The following is a 20,267-nucleotide window of genomic DNA, read 5'->3' on the forward strand; positions in this document are numbered from 1 at the left end:
TTTATCAAATTAAAATCTGCACATTGTTTATGTGGAATGGGAAGTGCAGAAAGTCTGTTTTGAGAGTTAATTCCTGAACTGTAATGTGCAGCAGACCTATGAAAGAGGCTATACTAATGGAGATAAGAGGTCAGAGGATGAGGGCGGGGGATGGGTTGCAGGATTTACTGTCGGGATAGTTATTCTATAGTGACACTGCTGGATCAGCATCTGGAACAGTGCAGAAGAAAGATGCTACAGGCACAATTGAGAGGTATTATGAGAGTGGATATCTCCGCCCACGGTCCCCGCCCGCCAGGGAGGAATAATACTGGTCAAGTCACTCTGCAGATGAGGGGATCACTGTCCCAGGATAAAGACTGGAATGCACTGCATGTAGAAAGTTAGGACAGCAGGATGACCTTCCAGCTTTGAACAGGGGAACAGACTTACAGCTGTATAGGACTGCTTGACTATAACTTGTGGAAGGAGGTCCATCCTAAATGAGAGGTCGTTTTTATGGAATCTGGGGATATCATGTAATGTGCAGGTGTTACTGCATATTTTGTTGCCCATACCTGAAACTTCTGATTCTAAATGTTCAAGATGTTTTCACGGGATACAGGTGTTTTTGTGCCATTGTGACTCTGGCACCCCAAAACAATGGCTCTTATTGACCCTCTGAAGCAGAAATACGTGGGGAGATATCTCCAAGACAAATGATCGTCTTTACTGGGTTCTCTGTGCTTCTGTGGACATTTCTTTAGGAAGGCCTTCTACAGACTCTCAGCTCACTGTTGGCACCATGCCTTACCATGATGAGGAGTACCCAGGTCAGCCTCTCTGGCAGTCTGTGCTGCTCTTCTGCTGTAAGGGTATGATCGAGGGCATCATGGTCATACTCTTCTTCTGGCTTCTGGTGCAGGTTCTCTTTACCAAACAACTAGAAGGTATGGTCTTAAAGGACAGGTTCATGTTTTTCCAATTCTAAAACAATACACATATGCCTATAAGTACATTAACAGAGTTACTGGTCACTGCAAACATTCCTCCTGTCTATAGTGACTATGAAGAGATCTCTTCCTAACATGATTCCAGCGTAAGTGATAGGGGACAAAATCCATGGTCCTCGTTCTTTACAAAAAAATGCATGAAACCAAAGCTAATATGAGGCATCATCAGTCTGACAAATCAAGTGCGTATCCAGAGGGAAACACTCTGGAAGATAATCACTTTGTATGACTGAAGCCTTATGCTATGATGCATTTCTACACAGATCAAGGATTGTGGATTTTGTCCCCCATCTCTCTTCAAATGTAATCATGCTAGGAAGGGGTCTCGTTACGGCCAGTGTGACATGTGAATATTGTTTTAAGACAGACTTGAAAAAATGAGAACCAATCCTTTAACAGTACTTAAATATAAAGCACGTGGTCTGTGCTTTCAGGCACAGGGGGTATAAGAGTTCATGTAGTGTGTTATGTAAACTGGGGATTGCATGAGGGTAAATTAAAACAGTTTCTAGACTGCTGCCACTTGACTGGCCTTATTATTCTCTCTTATGTCTGCAGTTCACCTCCAAATTCTTCTTTTGGTTGGACTGATCATCTTTTGTCTCTGTTTGATCCTGGGATGTATTCTGTGCTGGAGGAAAAGTCAGATTTGTCCAGTGAAAGATAAAAATCCTGTGACCGCAGCACCGGCTCCTGCTGAACCTGTGACCTTTGCCCAGAACCCACCTCCCTCGGCAGTGACAACAGCATCCAGGCATCAATACGAAGAGCTGGATGAAGATATGATGGAATATCCTTCCACATTCACTAGCCCTGCGCCTTCAGAGGGTGAATTTACCTCTCTGCCATTTCCTAATCGAGCTCAAGCTGCCTCTGAACGGAAGGAGCAGCCAAAGCCTTATTTTTCCTTGCGCCGTCTCAGCACACCACCGCTAACGTCACCCCTTTATAAACCCATAGATCCCAGCCATGCTTCCCTGCCTACATTTCCCAAACTGGGACTATTTTCCAAAACATGTAAGGCTCTGCAGAGGCGCTGCAGCGTCACTGGGCATAGTATATCTTATAGTGAACACAGCCGGCTCACCAGCCCCAGTGGTGTCTCTACTTCTATGCCTGAAGAACCAATACCACTAGCTACACAGAGCTATGGCTCCAGTGCCAGCTGCAAACAGCCAATATCACCAAAGCCCTGCCTCCATTTCACTATGGCCTTCTCTCCAGAGCAGCAAACCCTGGCAGTCACTGTCCTCAGCCTCAGTGGGACACCTCACAGACTGGAGGACGTGACTGTGCTGGGCAGCCTGCCGCCTCTGTACCCCTCTCCTATACAAGCCTCCTTCCAGAGCCGCCTCAGCACTGAGCCACACAGCCTGTCGCTGCTTTTGAAGGTGAGCTCTGAGAATGAGCTCCAGAGGTGTACTCTCAGAACAGCTGTATACACTCGGGAACCACACAGCCTGGGAGGCACCGCACTGGGTGAACTGGAGGCTGAATGTGGAGGAAAAGACTGGAGAGCAGAGCATCCGTTTCACTTCAGGAAAGAACTTAACCCAAACATGTGGAAACTAAAAAAGGTAGTGGTGTATTGAAATAATATCTGTGAGCACATTATTTTCAGGATAAACAAAGGTATGGTCAGATTAATCTGTTAGGAAGCCAAGAACCAAAACTGTATTGTTGGGCCTCTTTTGGCCCCCCTTTTGAGCCCTTTTAAAACTTAAGTTTAGGCGTAAATTAACATTCAAGCTTTAAATTCAAGCTCTATACAGATTATTATTATTATTATAAAGTGAACCTGGGGGTTTGGGGGCCCCTGCAGGTCTGAGGCAGTTGCCTGCTGTGGTTGGTCATCCAGCCTTGCATGAAGGTTACTGGTTAAAATGATCTGCTGAAACAAGTTAGAAGGTGACAAAATGGAGGCAAATTTAGAGTATTTCTTTGTAATGCGTTGTGTTGTTTGTTTTTTTGTTTTGCTGTGTAGCGGACAAGTCATCTTAATGTATGTGGTCAGTATTGTTACGTAGTAGATACGTGATTACGTATGGATTCTTTTTCTTTGTTAATTTTTGTGGTTTCAGTGTGCTACAAAGCAAAAGCCTCATGCTGCATTTCCTCCTGATTGAGGTTCACTCTCTGCTCTTTGAACTTTTGCCATCTGACTGCAGAGTTTGATCTCCCAGGATGCACCAGTGTGTAAGGGGCTTAGCTGTCCTCCACAGATCTTCATTTTGCTTCAGTATCAGACTCTGGCCCACCGCATCAAAACCACGGTCCTTAGAGCAGATAACCTCGACAAACTCATTCAAACGTCTGCAGCGACAGGTAAAACTAGCATTTGTTGTCACGTGAATTTGACAAAATCTGTATTTGACTTAGAGAGCCCATAAGGACATCATGCATAGAGGCGTTATGTAAGCATGCGTGGACAGAACTAACTTTTGCCTTTCGGGGCAGAGGTAAACTAATTCCCTATGTTTGCTTTTAATGTTTAGGGGATTAAATGATGTCTTACAGGATCCAAATGCAGCAGGAGATCATCCCTCTTTTTTAATGACATTGTGGTTTAATCCTTCACTATTCACAATCCACAGGAAAATGTTCCAATCTCCTCTGGAACTCTGATCTGACAGATCTAATCTTTGTTTGCATTAGCATGTCTAGCCATTATTTTTACTGCAGACAAGCACATCCTGCACACAGAGCCATTAGATTTTATGATATCTGTTTCATGCGCAGTATGATATAAGATAATCTCTTTTTGTTTTACATTAGATCCTGAAAGTATTTGCCCATGAATATTTATATAACATAGAGCAGACAGGACTGTATTACTATGACTAAAGACAGAAGTTCTAGCTCCATGTTCTGCTTGATCATACCTAATATTGTATTTACAGGAGAATTTTGTGTGTGATGGGATTTTTCAACATTTCCACCTTTTGATGGTGTGTTTTATATCTAAATACAGAACTAAACTAATACAGAGACACTGATGGATTAAAACTATGTGCTAGTCTGTGACAACAACAAAAAAAGAGAAAAAAGACAGGACAATATCACAAATGAAAAAAGCTTATTTTTGTTCTTTGTGGTATGTCAACACAAGTAAGGACTACTGTTGAATTTTACACCTGTCATACCATCATATAGTATTGTCTTACTGTTTACTGTTTCTAATTTTCTTGATTTGTAAATAATGAGAAAGTTGTTTCTTTCCCGATTCCTTTTGGACCTCAGTTTTCATGTTTAATTTTTTATTTGACCACTGATTTCTTTCTCCACACTTTCTGTGTACAGAATACCAGGTGGTGATCAATCTGCATCATGAGGGAACTGTGATCAGCAGCAGGGAAACTAAAGGAGGCCCCTGTACTGTGTGGAATACTTCATTCCTGTTTGACCTTCCTCATGGAGACATCGGTGAGCTGCCCCTCGTGCTCGAGTTCATAATCACGCAGGTAAAGATCGCTTCAGGAGCTCACAGTTTTCCAGTAATTTGTATTATGTGAATAACTGCATTCATTTGTATTGTAACCACCCTGTGAATTTCATTTTCTTCTCTTCTCTTATGTGACAGAGTCAGGTCCATTCAGATGGTAAAGTTCTTGGTCGAGTCCTCATCGGTGCAGAGGCTGCAGATGCAGGCCGTGCTCATTGGAGGGACATGTGTAGCTTGCCGGTGGAGCAGGCACGCTGGCACAATGTCCAACCAGAACCACTGTAGAGCTTTGACACACATGTGCTTGAAAACTTTTTTGTGATCAGTGGAACCTAACACACTGTGTGAACTTGACATGAAGTGGTCACAGCTGATGTTGACTGTGTTTACTGACACTACAGTTCTAATGGATGGATTTCTGAGCACCAATCAATAAAATCTTTAAAAATGGCCTTATTTCAATGAATCAACCTGTGAATTCTGCTATGGGACAGTACTGTAAGTGCACAAAGTGACTTGTGGAACAACACAATGTAAGTTCAGAGTTTGTAGGCTTATAATACAATTATGTATTTGTAAAATGTTACCTAGAACAGGCTGTTATATCAGTAAACACAGGAAAAACATATAGATAATTGAACCTAGAAATACGGATACTCTAGTGTTCACTTCCTGTGACTAAAATACACTTTAACATTTATTTGATGTGTGAGTAACATGACACACACAAATGTACTTTAAAGACTCTCATGTATAGTATATTTGTAATTTAACAGTTCTTTTGAGACACATTTGAGATATCTTGCTGGCTGTAGGATTTTCTGAATGTATAAATGATGTGAGGAACCATATCATGTCATATAAATAAAAACACACTTTTGCCTGAGGTAGCCTGGTGGCTTTTATTAACATTTCATTTGAGTTTTAAAAAAAACAAAGTATAAACTAAAAGGTACAAAGCTGGATGGTGCAGCGCCCTCTAATGACCTGTCAATGTATAGACTCGGATATAGCAAGTCTTGCCAAATGCAAGTTTTCACGAAAACACCTCATTTGTCCTCTCCCTCCTCTTCATCTTCATCGGGGCTACTGATATCTACAAGCTCTGCCTGGAATATTCCATCAGGATAGAGGGAAGGTGTCCTCCGCTGCAGGTCACACTCATCTGAACAGTGAGCTAGGATTGGCACTTCAGCATCCGAAGATTTGCCTGAAATTTTTTCTGCTGCAGTGTGAAGATCCTGGATTGGCTGCTTGAACCTTACGGCTTACATCAAAAGAAATCAGGGGTAACATAATTAGAACAAGATCCGTAATTCAGAATGTCAAATCTAATAAGTACTCTACACATGCAGAAGATAGAAGCCAAAGGTCGATAAAGAAGGCAAATTAATTCAAAGCAGGCACTTTGAATTACTTCAGCAGGGACACCAATGAAGATTATCAGTATTGATAAAAGTAGCTTTATTAAATAACATGCTCCATATTTTTTAGTCCATTTGGTAATGGCCATTTCTGGTTCTGTCCCTGTCTGAGAATAATAAAGAATCCTGTAGTGTCTCCCATGGGTTCAAACTGTAAACACAACACAGAATATAGCAAACATGTCTACACTACTGATTATACTGATTCATGCACATTTTCACCTGGCAGCAGATTCTCATTTCTTGCCTTCAGATTGCTTGTTGCGCGACTCACACCTGACATCTGGCAGAGGAGAGAATGGTTTCAGGTCTTTTTTTTTTTAGTTCAATTCTTCTACCTTTATTAGTAGCAGCTAGAATAGATCAAAAGAGTGCAAAGGACTTTTACAATGTAGTTTTTATAAAACAAAATTTGCAATTCATCAATTGTTACTGTTTTCATGTAATTTCAAATGTAAAGACTGCATTTATTAATACATAATACAACTCAGGATTTTAAATGTTTTGGAGCAGTGTTTTTCATACTATGTCTGGATGTTACTAATGACCTCTATGTTATCATACAGTGGTAGTCCCAGGCCTTCAGTATAAGACATTGACATACTGTAACTCTTTCCCGTCCTCTTACGATTGAGTCAGATGTGTTCCAGTTGAGCGGTTCACTCCTCAGCTTCAAATCCGATTATTTACCGAGTAGAAAGAGTCATATGTGAGATTAGAACTGAACTGAGTTTCACATGGAGTTTAAGTGGTTCTGCAGCGAGGCTCGCACCCCTCCCCATGTATTGTATGCTCTTTGATTAAAGCAGAAGCTGGGATTAGTGCTGTCTGTACTTGTGTGTGTGTATATGTAATGAATGAATGTGGGCGTAGCTCTGTTAATTTCATGATCTGTGTGCCATTATTATGTCATTAATGATATTAATTTGCAACAGTTGCAGATGCTAATACATCATCTCTGAAACATAGTAGCATGCAGCCGGATAAATATAGGGAATCTTTTGAGTGGTGTGTTGGCCGGAGGTTTATGTTAATGTTTTTGTCATTTAGCTGGTGCTCTTGAAAGCGAGGGTCAGAGTTTTGAGGTACATATGGACAAAGTGGGCACATGCACGTATACACTGCCTGTGTAAGGGGGGTCTCTTCATTGATTTTTCGACTTGGTAACACCTCCAGTTTCTGTGATCTACGCACTCCTAACCAGCTGTCCCTGATTGTGGAGGTTTTCCTCGGCATGAGCCTCCCTCCTCCACTCCTGGCAGGTCACTGCCCTCCTCGTCCTCCTCCAACACTTGCATCAAACCTGAGCTCTGCTGCCAGCCCCACCTGTCCACTGCAGTCTGAATGAATATTAACACACAACTTGAGTTCTGTGTGTAGAATCTTCGAGGCTGTTAGTGTAGTCCATTTCATTGCTGCCAGGATTCATATCATTTTTCAATTCTTACCCTTACAACTTTAGATGTGGGAGACCAGGCTGGAGGTGAGGACGTTCCAGTTTTATATATATATTGTTGTATATTCCCATTATGATTTACAACAGGTAAAGAACAAGACACAAGTTAACCACACTGGCAGCCGTACATGGCTGGTCTCAAGCACAGAGGTTTACAGTGGAGCTAAATGCTAATGTCAGCCTGCTAACATGCTCACAATAACAATGCTAACATGAAAATGTATAGAATGTGATGTTTACCTTTGTCACTCGCAGTTTAGCCTGTTAGCTCGCATAAATAATCATGCAGAATGGCCCATTTCAGAATAATGTATATTATTGGATTATAATTGTTGATGCCTTAATGTTGCCTTAACATCATTTCAATGTTGCAGCCGATTTGGTGGGGTTACTATTCATTACTTTATTTATTGCAAGGAAACTGGAGAATTTCCCCAATTAAGTCATTATCCTGTCTTAAGCTATAATAGAACATCATTGTTTATTGGTTGATCATATTTGTGTTATAAATCTGAATCTGCAAAGTAACGTGTAACTAAAGATGTAGTGGAGTAGAAAGTACAATATTTGCCTCAGAATTGTAGAGGAGTAAAACTACGTATAATATAGCAGAAAATTGAACTACTTAAGTAAACTACACGTACGTCAAAACTGTGCATAAGTACAATAATTGAGAAAATGTATTTACTTTTTTTTTCCACCATTGCACTTTCGCACTGAACACAAAGTATAGCTGAGGCTAATGGGAATGTCATTCGTTTCGTAGGTATTTCATGACCAAATTTGTTCAATAAATTTGACAAATTGACGATGATGGCATGATAGAAGATAGAAGATGAATTCTATTATACAAGTTATCCTGAGGGGAACATGAATGTCATGGCAATCCATCCAGTGGTTGTTGAGACATTTCATTCAAAACCACAACTATCAACCTTGTGTTGGTGCCATCAGCAAAGTCGGTAGGATGCATCCTCTGGGGACCATGAATGTCTGTATAAAATTTTATGGGTAATTCATCTAAAAGTTGTTGCAATATTTCAGTTTGAACCAAAGCGGTGGACGGAGTGACTGACACTGGCATCCAGAGCCACGCTGCTGGATGAAAAAAAGGCGAACTGAAATCATGTTGGTGTTATACAGTATATACCTGCTCAGGGACCATTCTCCTATGCTGGACTGTCTCTAGATTAACTGCACAGACAGTTTTATCCTTCCTGGCATCAACAGGCGGTTTCTCATCTTTAACCTGCGAACAAGGCATCTGTCATTTATTATATTCATCACCACCGCAGTAGGCTATCTTTGGAGGTGTCCCTTTTATGAATTTTACCGAGTAAATCTGCTTTAGTGTTTGAAGCTTCTGGTTTGCCAGCATTTTCTCCTGCTGCAGCTGATTTGCCCTCCTCCTGTTCTCTGAAAATATTTGTATGAAGACGTTTTGGAGCTGAACCAATGAGAAAATTAGTACAATATCATCAGAAGTCCTTTCAAAAGCAGGCTCATACCTTCCAGCTGGATCCGCAGTGAGTCAGTGGTTGAGACATTCGATCGGCCCTCACCATCTTGACTGTCTTCAGAGGCCTTTTTCATGAACTTTTATGAAAAACAGAGATGTGAAGAGCGAGGGAGAGGACATGCGCTGGCGAATTCACCTCTCAACACACCTGCTGGTTCACAGGTGGTTAAAGATATCATATGTGTATGTGATTATATAGTTTGATCAGGTTGTAGTGACTGTACCTTGAGCTCCAGAGCAGAAAACTTGATCCGAGCCTCAGTTTTTTCCCACTCTCTCAGCCTCTCTAGACTCTTCAAAGCATCTTCCCTAAAACAGTATGGATGAAAACCTGTTACATACTCAACTGGTCATTCATCCTTTTAAACCATTTAATGGAGAGTTCAGTTCAAGAAGTTAAAAAAAGCTTACTTTTCCTTCAGTTCCCTCTCTCTTTCTGACAGTTTTTCCTTCAGCCTTTGAACCTCACTGCTTTGTATACACACCTATTAATCATGAAAGTTAACTGTCATTAGTTTATGCCCAAAATATTTACTCTGAATACATGTGTGCATGAAAAACACATCAATATATAATATCTTGTTACCTGCGGGGATTTGATTTGGCAGCTGTAGGAGTCTGATGGTGGCTCCCATAACAAAGGGGATTCTGATAAGCTGATAAACAGATAGAGTATGCGATAAAGAGACAGATCAGAGAATTTGATTTTGAACATTTGCTGACAGTGCATATGAAATTGAAAATTTCATCAAAATCCACTCACTCTGTCAAGGTCTCTTTATCCCGATTCAGCACAGTTTCACCACCTGCAAAGACAAGGTCACGGTAGGGTCAACGCCCCCTTGTGTTTAAAGAATAAAATAACACCCTGTTCTCTGGAGTTGTGTGCCTGCAACACTCACAGCACTAATCTTGTTGAGAATATTTGCAGCTGACACAGACTGCCGGCAAATACATTCGCCTTTACCTTCAACCTCATATCTGTGAAGCAGCACCTGACTCCTGCTCCCGACCAGCTCCAGCTCCTGTTTACATGTGTCAAGCTCAACCCTCAGCAGTGAGTCAGATTCCCTCTGTATGAAAAAAAAAAAAAGTGTATAGTTTTATAACCCGTCTATATCTACCACATCTTCAATCATTACAACTTCTAAGTGCCCTAACACTGAGAAAAAAAAGCTCATGTAAAATCTTTTCAGGGATATACTGCCGTGTTCTTGGTCAGCCCTGTCTCCATTCTAGCTGTGTACTTTTTGCAGATTCTCAATTTCTTCTCTAGGTAGGAAATTATATGTATACTCAAAACAAGATGTGTGATTTAGGCATCAATTAATTATATTGGATACACTGATTTTAAATATCTATATATACTGCATATTGATTCACTTCTCTTTCTGGTCCTCTGTCTTAAATTTTTCAACCTCAGTAGCCAGTTGCATAGCTTCCTCTTTGAGCTGAAATTAAATAGTTTGATTTTGAAATCTAGATGCATCTTAATACGCAGCAGGACAGTTTTTTTTGTGTGTGTTTGTGTGTGTTTGGTTCATTGTTATTTCACTTGGATGCTTGACATTCACCGTGCAGAAGGATGTATGTGCAGAGTTTAAATCTGAGTCTAACACAGATGATCTATTCTGGATTTTTCAATGAGAGAAAAGAAGGAGATGTAGTTTTAAAACCCTTTAATGAAATAAAACTTTTTCGTGAATAAAAATATCAGACACAAATGATTATTTATACATGTCTGGAGGGGATGTTTAAGGGAGTGGTAAAGGGATATTCTTACTTCATTTCCGGAGTTGTTCTTCTTGAGTTCTTCTAGCTCCTCTTGTGTGGACTGTAGGGTCAAAGCCACCTTTTGCCATTTCTCAGCCCAGTGTGAGGCCACAGCTATTAGCTCCTCGATGTTTTGGACTTTAACTGCATCTTGTTTCCGATACTCCTTCTCCAACAGGTTTAGCTTCTCCTCATTCTCGCGGACCTCAGCCTCCAAACACAGACACTGATTTTGCAGCTTCTGTTTTTCTAATTCCAAAACTTCCACAGATTTCCTGGATGAATAATTTGAGGGTTTCATTGAAGAGAGGATAATTGTACTACATCTTCAGTATACTGAAGAAGAGCATTTGTTTACCATCTCACCTGAGCTGGCTGCACTTTTCCTTCATCTCATGTCCACCTTCCTTCATTTTGCTCAGCAGTTCCTCTTTTTGTCTGATCAACTCAGAGCGTGCTGTCTCCAGATCTGTGATCTGTTTGGTGATGACAGCCCTCTCTGCTGTTAGCTGCTGTAGCTGAGACTGTGATATCTCTAGCTTCCGTTTGATCATTTCAAGCTCACATGTCAGCTTTTCATTTAGCTGGTGTAAAGACACAATACGGATACTTTAATAAAGAATTCAGAAAAGATTAAACTTTAAAAAAAAAAGTGACCAGTAAAGCTTTCAACCTCTCTGAGAGCCTTTGATCCATCCTTTGTAAGAACATTTTCCTGATCCTGTTTGTAGTTGTGAGACTCTTCATTAGCCAGATGGTCATGGATCTCAAAGACCTCTGAACTTCGTTGTGTCCTCTTCAGATAGAGCTCCAGGACATGAGCCCTCTGGTGCAGATCTGCTCTTTCCTATACAAGCATCATGCAAAAAAAGGACAAACAAACCCCTAGTCATACTACCAAAACATGACATTTTGATCTCAGATGTCTCTTACATTGTAGCTAAGGCTCAGAAGAGATTATTTCTGATACCTTGATCAGGTGAACTTTGTCAGACAGAGCCACTGTCAGTTTGGCTTTCAGCTCTTTTGTATTATCCTCCAGCTTTAGCACTTGAGTTGACAAGATGGCTTTTTCCTGAGCAAAGTTAGAAAGATGCTTTTCATGGTGTAATTGTTCATGTAAGTGTTTTATCATGTTGGATGAGATAATACATAATCAGAGACAACAACCCACCAGGCAGCCTTGGCTGATTTTGTTGTTAGCTTCACTCAGCTGTTCTTGCACATCAGAGTGATTTGATACAGCTTGGCTGAGCCTCTGGTTCATCTCCTCTATTTGACTCAACAGTGTCCTCTGTGTCTAGATACACAGGAACAAAAGACAATCAGCCTAAAGGCATAAATATGGGCAGAAGTAAAAAATGGCAGTGCAACATACTACTGGAGTGTAAGTTTGTGTTTTTATAAAACAATCTGACAGTAGAGTTTGATATTTCCCTCTTATATTTTTAAACTGACCTCATTTGAAGTCTGGAGTTGCTGGAGTGCCTGGTTTCGCTCTTCTTCTTTTGTTTTTGCCTTTGTCTCAGCCTCTTTCAGAGCCTCTCTCAGCTTGCACAGCTCTGTGTCAACCTCCGGCTTCCCCTTAATTAAACACAAATGTAAAAGCAATGTGTGACTAACAGAACACACGGAATAAAACATTATTTACAACATAATACATAAAGATAACATACCTGTCTGTTCAAGTCTTCTTGGCTTACTGGTAATGTTTTGCTAAGTGAACCAGGAGTTCTTTCAGTTGGTTGATCAATGCCACCTCTGTCCAAAGTAGACCTCATTTGCAGCAGCTCCTTCTCCAGCTTTAGGACCCTTGTGAGTGAATTTATCATGAGGAATGTCAAATCTTTTCTACAGTCATTCAAATTTTCCTCTCCATATCTTTTGCTGCACTCACTTTTCATGGAGCTCTCTACGCTGTTGGTTGTTGTCAAATCGGGATAATTCGACTGCCTCCTTCTCCTGCTCAAGAGTGCTCATTGCTTCTGACAGCTGCTGTGTTAGTACCGGGTGAAAGGATGTTGTGTGCAACTGTAGCAAATACCAAACATCTATCTGAAGCAGAAAAACTATGAAACCACTCAAAGCAACCAGTGGCAATGAGAGAGAAGAATGCAAAAAAAGGTAGACCATAGAATTTGTTTCCATAGACATTCAAATACTGTTTTACTTACCTTATATTTCATGTCAAGTAGCTGTGCAGTAGTTATGTTGTAGCTCAGCTGTGCATCTCTGGCCCTCAGCCGGTCCAGCTGAGTGTCTATGCGCTCATCCTGCAGCCATTGCACCAGCTCTGCTTGTCTCAAGCTACTTTCACCTCGGGCACTTTGTAATTCAGCCCCTGGAGATGGAGGAAAAGACCGTGTAGCACCCTCAGGTGCCTGATGGGACAATGACTGCCACCTCTTTAGACCTGGATCATTCTGTCTGAAGCCACTGGTGCTGCCTGATGTACTGGAACACATACAGTACATCAGCTGCCCTGACTTTAAAATGAATTTTACTGTGTCTCTGTTTTTTTTTAACTTTTCCCCTCACCTTGTGCTGACTTTGGCCAGAAACCCTGACCCAGAGACAGTTTCCATACCATTCCATGCTGAGGTCTAAGAAAGAAAAATGCACATTTTAAAACAGCTGCAACTTGGTTAACCTGTTCTTCCACAAAAAGAGCATGTCTGGGTCTTACCGTGGCTGTAAAGTGAGATTTGGTGTCCCACATGTCAAGGTCCGTGAGAGAAAATGGACTTGAACTTCTGCATGAGGGTCTAAACATCTTTGTGTGTCTTCCTAGATCCAAACTATCACTTCCCTTTGTATGGGAGAGGCTACAATCCTCATCCCCCCACATGTTTGCCCAAGTGACAAGGATAGATTTTCACACAAAGGCGGCAGCTCGGGTGTGTGGCAACTGGTGGATAATGTGTCTTGATTTTTCCAGTGCTTGTTTGATGGTAAATAACTAGCTTTAACACTGCATGGTTATTACAGTGTGTCTGTGAAATACTAAACTATTGGTTTGACCTAGATTTGTTCATTACACCCATATCCATATCTAATTACAAACATGTCTGATCAAAGTGTATCACCGTTTACGACTAAATCTGATTTCTGTAGTCTGCACTGAATGACACGGTACCTTGCTGGAGAAACCCTCTCCTGTCCACTGACAATGCCCACCTGCTCTGCTTGTGAGCCCCACACAGCTTTGATTGCAAGCTGTTCAGCTACATCCTTTGAACTGAGTATCCATGGTAACCTGTGTACACAGGACACAGTTGGGTGGGCGGGTCATGTGGTAACTCCACATGATCCCACTTGGTCTGCTGACTGGCTGTTTGTTGACATAAGTTGTTCAGAGCATCTCCCAAACAGTAATCGTAACACACATAGCTTTCCTTGGATTAATTACTTTTGACAGTAAATGCATCATGATTGATTATGATTACCTTTAGGGCCAGAGGGAGAAAAGAATGCGTGATTTGATTATGTTCCTAGGTAAGTGTTTTTTAACAGCTTTTATTTTAGCTCCAAGGGTTAAGAAAGCATGTCATGAGTTGTCAGAAAGCATCATGGCTATATGCTTGCTATTACTCTACAGATCAGTGTGAAATATTGCATGTTACTGACTAAATCCAAAGTTTTTTCTTTGCAAAAGCAAGTTAGAGCATTACTCAGAAGCACTGCTCTAACTTTCAAAAATGTTCTAGACATCCCAGTTAATGCTCATATAGTCATAAGCATTACATAAGACTCTGCCTTTATAATAGAACAAAACAAAAGCAGTAGCTAAATCTTCTAAAAACTTAATCCATTTGTCAGTTTTCGCTCATTTACATGTAGGTTAAAATTTTCAGGGTTCATAGTACAACAAGTTTAAGCTCTTATTTTGAAACATGCCGTCTCCCGGAAACCGGAAGTGGTCATTCAGACGCTAGCACCAAAAGGTTTTAGCCATTGAAGAAGCTAAAAAGCTAATAGTTGGAGAGAGCATCGATTTACCTTTCAGCACTTAACATTACACTTTAGAACACGTTTGTTCTTGAAGAGTTTGCTTCGCATCAGTTCCGAAAAGGTACAACCCTTTAACCCCAGGTCTTTAATCAAATACAGCGTTTGCGTCTAATTTAACTGGATAACAGGCCGACGCTAGCGCTATCGGTTAGCAGAATTATTAGTTAGCATCGAGCAGTTACTATTTCCGATGTCTTGCTGTCAGAAAGTTAACTTATTGATTTAACAGAAAAGGTTGTGGTTACTACATATCTCAACAAGAGATTGGTAGATTAAAACTTTTGTTCTGAAACATCGTGCAGACATGGCTGCGGATTGGTTGGGTAGCTTGGTGTCAATTAACTGCGGGCCTACACTGGGAGTCTATCAAGGAGAGGTATCGTCTGTGGATCAGTCCAGTCAAACCATCTCCTTAAGACAGCCTTTCCATAATGGAGTCAAGTGCCCTGTTCCCGAGGTCACTTTCAGGTAAAGCTCAGCATCAAATTGTTTGCCCCCCCCCGGGCTGTTTTTTTTTTTTTTTTTTTTTTTTTGCATATTGATCTGTTTCACAACTACAGTTAATTTCTCAATTTTTTTTCTGCAGTGCTATTGACATAAAGGAACTAAAGATTTTAGATATCAGAAATGGCAGCGCTAGGACCGGCTCTTCTGCATCTACAAAGGCAAGCAGTGCTCCAGTTGTGGTCCCAAAGGGCGACCCCAGGTCTGAGGAGAAGGTAAACTCTCCTCAGCACTGCTCTAAAAGCTATGGGGAGCGTCATCTGGATGTTCCTGGCCAGCCTAAAGGATTCCGTCGACGACACAACTCCTGTAAGTGCAATGTTGTGTAACTCAATCCGAATACAACAAAATATTACCGTTGATTGCTGTGGTGTAGAGACTTACTATGTATTTACTGTCCCATCAGGGTCATCTAGTAGTCGAGGGGCAAACCAAGTTACACCGAAAAAGAACGGGGTGAAGAACGGTCAGCTGAAGCACAGAGATGATGAGTGTTTTGGGGATGGCGTGGATGATGGCCTCGACACAGATTTTGATTTTGAAGGAAACTTGGCTCTTTTTGACAAAGCAGCAGTTTTCTCAGAGATCGACATATCAGAGCGCCGTAACGGTGCAAGGTCACGTGGGACGCCACAAGAGCAGACACCCTCACGATACCGTCACGATGAGAACATCCTGGAGGCCAAACCTATTGTGTATAGACAGATTACTGTACCGCAGCCCGGGGCCAAAGAATACTGCACTGGTAAGTGTTTCATATTGTAATGAAACAAATGGTAGTGAGGGCAAATGATCTGAAGTAACCTACTTGTGTCTTTTATTCCATACAGACTCTGGGCTTGTTGTACCCAGTATATCCTATGAGCTACACAAGCGACTGTTGTCGGTCGCTGAGCGTCATGGTCTTTCATTGGATCGAAGACTTGAAATGACTGGAGTGTGTGCCAGTCAGATGGCACTGACATTGCTGGGTGGGCCCAACAGGTAAGCGTGCAGTGATTGCTTAGACACACATGGCAAATATTCAAACAACGTTAACAAAAACAACATACAAGTCTCTGACATTATATGTTATTAAATTTGCTCATGGTCAGAGAGTGGCAATCAGGGTCAAAGTTTGAAAAAAAGGTAAAGACCAAACATCAGATATGTGTATGTTGGTTATCTGGTGGTATAGAGACTCCAAGTGTTCAATACTAACTAAATAAATAATATTAAATGAATAATCAGAAAAATAAGCAGAATGAAATAACATATCAAACTATTAAGCTGAGTTTCTAAAGATGTACATTACTTATTTTTTTATATTTATATATTTTGTCTGTTTTCATTCATACAGTTATTACATTATTTCTCTTTCATTTCGATTTTGAAAACTCTTTAATGGTGACCCTTATTATTTTATATTGCAAATATGAGTTAACTGGCATTTGGTACTTGGAGAGCACCAAAATCAGGAAATCAGCATAGTTTTGTCTTATTATGTTTCTTCCAGATTCACTCCAAAAAATTTACACCAGCGTCCCACAGTGGCTCTGCTGTGTGGCCCTCATGTTCAGGGGGCTCAAGGCATCAGCTGTGGTCGTCACCTGGCCAACCATGAAGTGGAGGTCATCCTGTTTCTGCCAAATTTTGTCAAGATGCTTGACTCTGTCACCAGTGAGCTCACACTCTTCAACAAAACTGGGGGAAAACAGGTGTCAAGTATCAGAGGTAGGCATATTTTATTGATTTTGACTGTCTGTTTTTGTAGCAGTCTAAATGACTTATGCATTTTTTTTGACCTTTTGCAGTATTGTTGGTCAAGTAATAACTTGAGATTTTTCAATTTCTCTCTCGGACTCTACAGACCTTCCAGACACCCCAGTGGACCTAATCATTAACTGCCTGGACTGCCACGAGAACACGTTCCTGATGGATCAGCCTTGGTACCGAGCAGCTGCAGACTGGGCTAACCAGAATCGAGCGCCAGTACTCAGCTTAGACCCTCCTGTCAGTGGACAGGTTCAGGCAGTTGAGGCCAAGTGGTCTCTCTCTCTTTGCCTCCCGCTTCCCCTGGCTGAGGGAGCGGGCAGGGTTTACCTGTGTGACATAGGTATTCCTCGCCAGGTGTTCCAGGAAGTGGGGATCAAGTACCATTCTCCTTTTGGGTGCAAATTTGTCATCCCCCTCCACTCTGCATAATTGGACTGAAGGCCAGCATGACAGATTGAATTTTTCACCATCCTTGACCGTCTGGGTTTGGGCGCCTTATATTAGAGAGCTTCAGTTGTTTTTCAGTTTATCACTTAAGTTTCTAACTCTTCAATATGTAACGGGAACTTTTCCCTCACACAGAAGGACAACTGTTTGGTACATTAGTTCTACAAGGACTAAATGTATATGGATACAAAATGAAAAAGCTTTCAAATCGTTATTGGAAAAACAGGTTGTCATGAAAATTACAGGCTTCAGCAATTATGTAGATATCACTGTATTTACATGATATTACAAGATATTTTAGGTTATTAAAAAGTACACTCGATGTTCAGTTTTAAATTGAATAGGACAATCTTTGACTTAAAATGGAACATTTCCGGATGCCATTGTAATCCGTCATTCCAAAGCCATGTGGTGAATAAACAGAGATCCACCATAGAATACATGAAAATACAATGTTATTACATTAATCTGGATGAGCAAACCGAAATCCAATTTACATCGATGTTAAAAGTGCTGATGGCCTTTGCTTACAGCCTTACATACTTTGCAGCATTCAGTAAATGTTGTCTGATATTTTATTAGGAATAGAATTTTCATTCGAATCAGAAATTTCATCTGAGCAAATGTGGAATATTTTACATTTATGTGAGTAATGCTGTGTTTTCGGACTAAATCAGTGTTGAAACGGGCAGCTACTGGAGAGAATCCAGACACCAGCAGTTTTTTTTGTCCATGGTAAATAAGGCTGTGGTGATAAGGGCTCCGATAAGGTTACAAAGCATGCAAAACCTCTAGCAATCTTGCCTTTTAGTGTTGATTTGGGGGAACAAGTCTGGTAACTTAATCTTAGTAAAACGGTATTAGCTGAAGGGCCATACCAGTGTCATTAAAAGTTTAGGACCGGAAACTTTCAAGGTTTTTTTTTTTTTTCCAATTCCATCTAGTTTTTGGTTTTCATTCATTACTGTACTGTATAAAAATTAATTAACGGACTCTAAAACTCAGTTATATTGTGTAATCCCCCACAGCGAACAGTCGGTCTCCTGTTAGTTTGTCAGTGTTGTATTATAGTTGTGTGGTAATGCAGTTGAAGCACAAATTGATTACAAAACTTTTTTCAACCCATTCTACTGACAAGAATGAAAGCAGACTTGATGGTGGGTTGATAACACAACTTGAGCATGTTTTAGGGAGTATGCTAAGAGTTTTTCAAATTTTACAGAAATGAATAGAAGCCAATGGATGCCTGGAACAGTAGACAGAATACATCTAAATTTCTAAAGCACAGTAGCTGGTTTGTGATTTGGAATAAACCACTGGTATGGTCCCTCAAATTTCAAACCGTATGATCACGTGTTTTAACCTGTCGGGTTAGAATGTCAGTTTTTTGATGAAAGTTGTGTTGGCTGACAAAACATTGAGAATCCTTTGTGTGTCAGATTCAAATGCATTTTTCATGTGAATTGTCTTGATCTGAAATCATAAAAAATGATCAAGATGCACCATCCTGCACCGAGTACCTTCTATGGACCAATTAGTTTGGGTCTTTGTGACGAGAAATTTTTGAGAATTTTTTTTTTTTTTTTTTTTTTTTTCCCTCCCCAGTTTGAGCTAAACCTGGAGAATACCTGTTTATGTATTCGACTATTACTGTTATTGACCGTACAACTAAATCATAGACTGTGAAATACTCAAATACTTTAAGAGAATAGCTGCTTGTTAGGTGCTGCTTTTTGAGGCCTTGAAAGAGGGGTCCGAGCCATCTGTAATACCAGTTATTTTCGACAATGAAAGTCAAACTCTTTGCTGGTTCTTTCACGAGACCACATTAATTTGATATTTGATGTGTGTCCAGAATGGGGGCAGCTGTGTTAATTTAACAGACCTCTTTCGGACATTCATCTTGCAAACATCAGCATTTGCTTAATTCTGAGGTGAGTTCTGTGTCATTGAGGTCAGTGTAATCTAGAAGAGGCTGATTTCAAACAGTCCACACTTGCTACAGGGAGGTTACAAATCAAGCACTCTTTGGGACATGGTTTTTGGTGTGGTATTATGTCCGCACATTAGCTTGTTTAACATCTCAGGAGGATTAAAAATGCTAGTTATATTTGTTTCTTTTTCTATGTACACACTAGTCTGCACGGGGTTTTTGCGCTGATTCAGTGAAAATGACTGTCATGCACAAATGTTTTGTCCTTTCTCCAACATTCCTCTAGCCTGATGTGTTACGTCACATCTGTTGAGACAAGTCTGGCATGGAAACATCAGCCAGAGTCTGAATGTGAACACAAGATGAGTTTTGTTTGTCTTTGGCCGCCAGGGGGACATGAAACCACACGTTTTCGTGGCTCTTCCTTGTTTTGCTGTAATGGCAGTTTTATGAACATAATACTATTCCCTCAATGAAAGGTGTTATTTCTTAAAGAACTGTGAGCGGTCAGAAACCGTGTGGTGATCTGGCTTTTGATAGGGAAAGACCTGTTTTCAAAGTGAAATCGTTTAAAAGCAGGTTAAGCTTCCTTAAATTGATTTAATCAGTTTACATCTTTCAAATTCACCGACCTGCAGTGGGTGTGTAGTCCATGCAAGGTCGGTTTGCAGTTCAGCAAAACACCCATTAAATAGCCAGTGGGGTTTTTTTTTTTTTTTTTTTTTTTTTGTCTAGACAGGATAAGTGTTTCCTTTTGGGATTGAAATACATTGTCAAGGTTCTTGTGTTAAAAAAAAAAAAAAAAAATACTGTGCAGTCCTCTTGTGTCATATCTGCAGATTGAAACAATAAAAAAAGGAAAAAAAAATCACCACTTGTTTTTTTTTTTATGTGGGAGTTTTTGTAAACATTGCCTCGTTGACGATCAGATTCAAATATAACCAGATAACCAACTTGAGTGAAGTGGATCGGGCCTATTTTTAGCCAGACGAGTTTATCATTACCGCGCAT

General features: G+C 40.6%; 3 protein-coding genes across 4 annotated transcripts; 2 read left to right on the forward strand and 1 right to left on the reverse strand.

The window, feature by feature from the left end:
• The first annotated feature begins 784 nt into the window (after nt 1–784).
• syt18b (synaptotagmin XVIIIb) lies at nt 785–5,265 on the forward strand. Its single transcript, XM_040132268.1, has 5 exons — nt 785–929; nt 1,551–2,569; nt 3,161–3,317; nt 4,293–4,453; nt 4,573–5,265. The coding sequence occupies exons 1-5, from the start codon at nt 785–787 to the stop codon at nt 4,717–4,719; spliced, it is 1,629 nt and encodes a 542-aa protein (XP_039988202.1). The 3' UTR covers nt 4,720–5,265.
• Nucleotides 5,266–5,402: 137 nt separating this feature from the next.
• Nucleotides 5,403–13,771, reverse strand: LOC120792884 (protein Hook homolog 3-like). The gene is made up of 21 exons (XM_040132269.1): nt 13,293–13,771; nt 13,145–13,209; nt 12,781–13,060; nt 12,504–12,601; nt 12,283–12,418; nt 12,065–12,190; nt 11,781–11,906; nt 11,577–11,681; nt 11,280–11,453; nt 10,973–11,190; nt 10,617–10,881; nt 9,801–9,906; nt 9,597–9,639; nt 9,420–9,489; nt 9,245–9,318; nt 9,058–9,142; nt 8,823–8,910; nt 8,648–8,730; nt 8,465–8,563; nt 6,081–6,141; nt 5,403–5,701 (listed from the first exon to the last, which is right to left on the reverse strand). Exons 1-21 carry the CDS (start codon nt 13,452–13,454, stop codon nt 5,484–5,486), a joined length of 2,682 nt encoding a protein of 893 aa, XP_039988203.1. The 5' UTR covers nt 13,455–13,771; the 3' UTR covers nt 5,403–5,483.
• Nucleotides 13,772–13,974: 203 nt separating this feature from the next.
• On the forward strand, nt 13,975–20,016 carry edc3 (enhancer of mRNA decapping 3 homolog (S. cerevisiae)). Of its 2 annotated transcripts, none has more exons than XM_040133989.1 (7): nt 13,975–14,101; nt 14,920–15,085; nt 15,204–15,430; nt 15,528–15,866; nt 15,952–16,105; nt 16,617–16,834; nt 16,971–20,016. In XM_040133989.1, the coding sequence occupies exons 1-7, from the start codon at nt 14,077–14,079 to the stop codon at nt 17,303–17,305; spliced, it is 1,464 nt and encodes a 487-aa protein (XP_039989923.1). In that variant the 5' UTR covers nt 13,975–14,076; the 3' UTR covers nt 17,306–20,016. The 2 variants fall into 2 exon arrangements, with proteins under 2 accessions (XP_039989923.1, XP_039989924.1); XM_040133990.1 differs by lacking the exon at nt 13,975–14,101 and adding an exon at nt 14,517–14,678.
• The last annotated feature ends 251 nt before the right edge of the window (nt 20,017–20,267 follow it).

This window comes from Xiphias gladius, chromosome 8 (genome assembly GCF_016859285.1).
Source record: "Xiphias gladius isolate SHS-SW01 ecotype Sanya breed wild chromosome 8, ASM1685928v1, whole genome shotgun sequence".
NCBI lineage: Eukaryota > Metazoa > Chordata > Actinopteri > Istiophoriformes > Xiphiidae > Xiphias > Xiphias gladius.

Bases quoted from the DNA above. Each gene is read 5' to 3' on its own strand.
- LOC120792884 (XM_040132269.1), bottom strand. From the start codon at position 13,454: ATGTGGGGGGATGAGGATTGTAGCCTCTCCCATACAAAGGGAAGTGAT. The intron at 11,907-12,064 runs GTCAGTTTAAAA...CTGTGTATCTAG, and splicing joins AACTCCAGACTTCAAATGAG to ACACAGAGGACACTGTTGAG. The intron at 11,191-11,279 runs GTTGAAAGCTTT...TCTTTACACCAG, and splicing joins GATCAAAGGCTCTCAGAGAG to CTAAATGAAAAGCTGACATG.
- edc3 (XM_040133989.1), top strand. From the start codon at position 14,077: ATGCGTGATTTGATTATGTTCCTAG. The intron at 16,106-16,616 runs GTAAGCGTGCAG...TGTTTCTTCCAG, and splicing joins TTGCTGGGTGGGCCCAACAG to ATTCACTCCAAAAAATTTAC. The intron at 16,835-16,970 runs GTAGGCATATTT...CGGACTCTACAG, and splicing joins ACAGGTGTCAAGTATCAGAG to ACCTTCCAGACACCCCAGTG.
- syt18b (XM_040132268.1), top strand. From the start codon at position 785: ATGCCTTACCATGATGAGGAGTACCCAGGTCAGCCTCTCTGGCAGTCT. The intron at 930-1,550 runs GTATGGTCTTAA...TTATGTCTGCAG, and splicing joins CTTTACCAAACAACTAGAAG to TTCACCTCCAAATTCTTCTT. The intron at 2,570-3,160 runs GTAGTGGTGTAT...ATCTGACTGCAG, and splicing joins ACATGTGGAAACTAAAAAAG to AGTTTGATCTCCCAGGATGC.